Source organism: Rhagoletis pomonella, unplaced genomic scaffold (assembly GCF_013731165.1).
Source record: "Rhagoletis pomonella isolate Grant_MI unplaced genomic scaffold, Rhpom_1.0 Rhpom_scaffold_00004, whole genome shotgun sequence".
NCBI lineage: Eukaryota > Metazoa > Arthropoda > Insecta > Diptera > Tephritidae > Rhagoletis > Rhagoletis pomonella.
The window spans coordinates 18,773,694-18,779,545 of record NW_023458558.1 but is presented as its reverse complement, the minus strand read 5'-3'; the positions used below and the strand labels follow the sequence as shown (position 1 = coordinate 18,779,545).

The window sequence follows — 5,852 nt, the reverse complement described above, 5'->3', positions numbered from 1 at the left end:
AATATTGAAAATAAATTAGAATAAAAAACTTTACATATATTGCGAAAAATTCTCTGTGCCCATACATACATTTGTTCGGCACTGTATATATGTTTGATTTATACCATTGTTTCATTGCAGAAGGACAAACTTGCTGCCGCAGCCAATGGCAAGCTGAGCAACGGCTATGCAAATGGCGCTTTGAAGTCAGCCGAAGAACAGACCAAGGAGATTAACGGCAACCTTAAGGTTCTGGATAATAACAAATTAGAGGGTTATCATAAATCCACATTGACGTCGCCGTCAACTTGCGCCACAACACCGACAACAACGAGACATCGAGTCTTTGCCGCGGCGAATAATTAATTTAAATGTAGTAATCATAACTAATATGTAATTTAAAGCAAAAACAAAAATCGAAAACCTAAAATTAATAGAAATTTAACATTAAGTTATTTGCTCGTAAGGCTTTTGTAGTTATTTGTATGAATGCACGTTATAAAGCAGGAGAAACAGAGTTTAGTGAGAAGCACAAGTAGTACATACTTTTTTTTTTTAATTTTGATCACATACAGTGGTGGTCAAAACGTAAGGAATTACATCCGCGTTTCTAAATTTCTAACTACATCCTGTCATTGCACTTTTAAATGTTCAAATATTACTGCTCGCTTAGTAAATCTTCACACCAGCATGGCCCAAACAGACCTTAATGATCTGTCACTTGTATCTAATCGTTCTGTTTTTCAAACTGGCTGTAATAACTGCTGCTTTTGAGGATTTTACTTATAGCTACAAAACTAGTAAACAATTTCCTTACTTTGTAGCACGTTTTCTCGCTTGGTTTACTATTTCAGTAAAACTAAATCGGTTTTTTTTTTTGCTTGGGGTAACAGGGACCTAATATACGAAAAAAAATGGTTCAACAAAATTTCAATCGAATGTCCTGAAAGCAAATTTAAGCAGCATATAAAGCTCAAAAAAGCTCAAGTTGAAGTATTTTTTCTCGGTTCAAATCGAAAAAGGGACTTTCGGTCATCGATCTCAGGGATCTTCCAAGAAAAAGTGCTCAGCCAGCAGACAGTTTTACTATGTAGAAAGCTTTCACTACTTTAATCAACAATCCTGAGCTCCTAATCGTTGTCTAAAATATAAGCTGACGCCTATTACATGCCTTCTCGCAAGCATGCCGCTTACCAAATGAACCCTAATTTACTAAGTGCAATCACGTAAAAGTAATAAATTTGCAAAAAGAGGATTGAGAATGACCATTTTTCGCGATTTAATTATTAACTATATTAACTGTTGTGGTGAAAATGTAATTTTTGATTAAAAATTCTAAGAAATGTTCCAAACTTAGCCAAAAGAAACACAGTTTTTACCTTAAAAACTGTTATTGGCCAGCCTTTGTAAATTTTTCGTCTCAGTTCCAAATATTTTGTCCACCACTGTACGTTTAAACAAAAAAAAACAAACACTGTAAAGAAAGCTATGTGTAACTATTTACTTAAGTTGTGCTTACAACGAAAAACTAAGAGTATTTTAAAGTGGAAGTCATTTACATAATTTAAACAAAAATATCTCAAGGATATTGGAAATGTATATTTCTAATTTTAAAACTTTTTCGTCGCTTTTTTAGATTAAAAAATCTTTAATCTTTCTACCTTTACATAACTATAGCAAATTTTGTTTTTTCGTTTTCTTTTTCTAGTAGGGATGAATCGTAAATCTTTTATATAAGTACACAACATAAGGCACATGAGACAGGTACATAGCAGCAATTGAGCGACAATAACAACCTTCATGTATTTTGTTTTTGATTTTGTGTTCCCAATTGTCAAAAAAATATAAACATAATTTGACATTTCAGAATTAAATGTACACAAAAAACAACAATTCAGCCACTTTGAATTAAAAAAAAAATCTAAATTGCAACCCTGCAACCTGTTTAATGTGCTTTGGCACAACCCGAAATCTTTTTGTTTACAAACTCCTTGCTTATCTTGCATATCTCTCTTCTATTTACTTTATTTTATTTTTAAACAATTTTGTGATTATTTTGCACTTAAATCCAAACTTTATTATTTTTTAATAAGAGCATACAACTGCTTACATTGTAGTATACTGTGATCTGTTGTTGTGCTGTTAAGCTTTGTTGGTGTTTTCTTTGTTGGTGGACATGGATTTTATGTGGCTTATTATTTTCTTTCTTTGTGTTTATTGTATAATACATAGAATAGCTTTCGAGTTATTAATTTTGTATATTTAAAAGCAGCGACATGCACATAGTTATACGTAAATATGTAACGGGTGATTTTTTTGAGGTTAGGATTTTCATGCATTAGTATTTGACAGATCACGTGGGATTTCAGACATGGTGTCAAAGAGAAAGATGCTCAGTATGCTTTGACATTTCATCATGAATAGACTTACTAACGAGCAACGCTTGCAAATCATTGAATTTTATTACCTAGAAAAGTTGGCAGAAAATCCGCTTTTTTATCGACAAATTTTGTTCAGCGATGAGGCTCATTTCTGGTTGAATGGCTTCGTAAATAAGCAAAATTGCCGCATTTGGAGTGAAGAGCAACCAGAAGCCGTTCAAGAACTGCCCATGCATCCCGAAAAATGCACTGTTTGGTGTGGTTTGTACGCTGGTGGAATCATTGGACCGTATTTTTTCAAAGATGCTGTTGGACGCAACGTTACGGTGAATGGCGATCGCTATCGTTCGATGCTAACAAACTTTTTGTTGCCAAAAATGGAAGAACTGAACTTGGTTGACATGTGGTTTCAACAAGATGGCGCTACATGCCACACAGCTCGCGATTCTATGGCCATTTTGAGGGAAAACTTCGGAGAACAATTCATCTCAAGAAATGGACCGGTAAGTTGGCCACCAAGATCATGCGATTTGACGCCTTTAGACTATTTTTTGTGGGGCTACATCAAGTCTAAAGTCTACAGAAATAAGCCAGCAACTATTCCAGCTTTGGAAGACAACATTTCCGAAGAAATTCGGGCTATTCCGGCCGAAATGCTCGAAAAAGTTGCCCAAAATTGGACTTTCCGAATGGACCACCTAAGACGCAGCCGCGGTCAACATTTAAATGAAATTATCTTCAAAAAGTAAATGTCATGGACCAATCTAACGTTTCAAATAAAGAACCGATGAGATTTTGCAAATTTTATGCGTTTTTTTTTAAAAAAAAGGTATCAAGCTCTTAAAAAATCACCCGTTATATAAGTATGTACATACATACAATATGCAATAAAACAGGAACGTAAATATGTAAACGAAATATACCAATCCAAATCTTGCAACGCTGCAAAATATACATACATACATGCAACAAACAAATGTATACAACAATTAATAAGTAAATAAAATGTATTTTATATTTTTTATGATGAGAAGAAAATATCAGAAATATTTATTTATTTGATTTTTACAATCGCCAGCCGCAAAGAATATTTAGTCATTTGTATAAGAGTTTTGAATCTTTTCTCAATTATAAATGGCCAGAGCTGTTTTTTAAAAGAACAAGTTGTTTGTTTTTCGATTGGGACGCCTGCATTGAGCGCAGAGTTTGCTGAGCGTAGTTCAGGTATTCCTCTGGTCCCGGGTACCCATACCCCTCCTCGTTTACCTCGTTTAAGATCCTTCTGCATTCGGCAGACACTTTCGAGGAAATGTTAATGCCCTGTAAAGATTTAATCACTGCTTGGCTGTCAGAATAAATAGTGACGGATTGTAGACAATTTCAGCCATTATTAGACCATAGGGCGGCCTGCCTTATGGCTGTTATTTTGGCCTGGAAAACACAGCAGTGGTCAGAGAGCCGCCTGCTTAGGTTTAGCGAGAGTTGGAATAAGTATTTAAAATGTCCTTTTTTTGTCCTTGAATATCCTTAGAAATTTCCAATATTTATTTTTGAAAAGAACATATGGCAAGGACTTATTAGTCTATTATTATTATTAACTATCACTTCCTCGAATTTCGTCCTTATAACTTTATTAGTCTTAGATAAAAAAAAAGTTGTACACTTATCTTTATACGATATTGATAGTTACAATATACATAAATGAAGATACTGGAATCATTATTATGGAACCATGTAATAGATTGGCGCTTACACATATGTTAGTGTTTGGCCGAGCTTCTCCTCCAACTTGTGGCTTGCGCCATGATATTGTCACACAAAGCGGAGGGACCTTTTTTTGATCAGCTGTTTTCCTGGTGGGCAAATTGCTGTTGGCAAAAATTGTTAGAGCAGAAACTAACAGCTTTCCCTCAAAATGAAATGTCACTTTGCTCTCTCACTTTCTACAAATTTGCAAATTTTTTGCGTACGTGATCGCAAAAAGTTGATAATTTATTAAACATAATAAAAATAAAAATACTTAGGAATCTTTCGGCCTTGTTCCTATCACCGAATAAAATAAAAGTTTTGGTAAGTAAATGTTCACATTTGGTACTAAGCAATAACAAATTTTTAAAATGATATTATAATGTTCTAATAATTAAAGAAATTAGTAAAACAAGCTTTAAAATTTTAAAGAAGTGATGAAGAACTTATTATTTTTTTATTTAAAATTTGTGTTATGTACTTTGAGCCTGTGCCAATGAGTAGAAAGTACTATGGTGAAAAATCTTTTTACAATGGTAAGAAAAATTTACGATTCTGCTGTGCCAATTCGTAATTTTTTACTGCTGGAAATTTTGGACAGTTGCTCTGGTGCAAAAGAGATTAAGCAATTGAAATGCAGCAATTATATAAAAAAAAATATGTCTTTACTGACTTTAATTCTTCTAGAACTGAAAGCCATGCGTTTATTAAACAAAAAACATTTCAAAACCGTCAGGTAGGTGTGATTCTTGCTCGGCTCTGAAATTTTCATTCACCTCGTAGTTGTCAAAAATTTAACATCCCGAGTTCTTGTCTATTAATTAGCACAGGCACTCAATAAGAATTTAAACAGGTATGTTATTTAACAAGAATTAAGTGAGGTATAATTTCAATTGTATTATAATATATCGTCACCTGAAATGCAAAAAGTCGTAACTTATAAAAAATTCAAAATTCACTTTTTGATTACTATGATGGATTTCATCGAATTACAACTCCCCACATCGTTTTATGAATAAAAAAATATATTGTCTCGACTTTTTCCATTTCCAAAAGACTGTCCCATTGGCCCTCGCGAACTTCGTACACATGAACTTGCAAGAAACAGCTGCCCGAAATCTAAAGTAGGTTATTCCTTTAGTTTAAATTCAAAATTAAAGAAATATTTCGTATACTTTTTACAAATGAGATTACAAGTATCCAGCAGGTAAATAGCCCATCGGAAAAATGTTTAAATCTTCCTCAGCCATATCCCTTGATCTTGCTAACACATAAAATTCGAGGAATTATAAAACAAAAGCTTAAAATGTACAGATTCCTGGAGAAATTCAATGAAAATTACCACCTACATTGTTTTTCGTTTAAACAGAAGAAAAATAAAAAGAAACATATATTCACCACGGCTTTCGTTTAACACTTTACTTTTTGAAACTATTTTGAACAAATTATTTTTTGTTTCACAAAAACGACCCTGCGTGCCTAGAACGCGTGTGTACCGATGATTTCATCCCTGGCATATTCATCCCAGAGGAAGGCAGTCGCCAAATTCACCCAAGGTTATTTACTGGTTATATTGTGGACGTAAAAGCCGTCAATTTTGGAAGGTACTCATAAATATGAAGAAATTACGTAGATTTTTATATTTTGTACCTTAATAAGTTTTATTATCATTTTACATGTATACATTTTTTGAAAAAAAAAAAAACTCCAACAACCGTTGATGGAATCTTTTCGAACTCATAAATC

The 5,852-nt window shown here is 33.3% G+C and overlaps 2 protein-coding genes across 2 annotated transcripts in view; both read left to right on the top strand.

Moving 5' to 3' along the window:
• LOC118737162 (elongation of very long chain fatty acids protein-like) overlaps positions 1-1,548 on the top strand; it is a 92,396-nt gene extending 90,848 nt beyond the window's left edge. The window contains exon 6 of the mRNA XM_036467503.1: positions 121-1,548. Within this exon, the coding sequence (XP_036323396.1) occupies positions 121-345 (225 nt within the window). The 3' untranslated portion in view covers positions 346-1,548. The remainder of the gene's footprint in view (positions 1-120) is intronic.
• Positions 1-5,852, top strand: part of LOC118737161 (elongation of very long chain fatty acids protein) — a 57,032-nt gene that overhangs the window by 9,724 nt on the left and 41,456 nt on the right. The gene's annotated exons all lie outside the window — the stretch shown is intronic.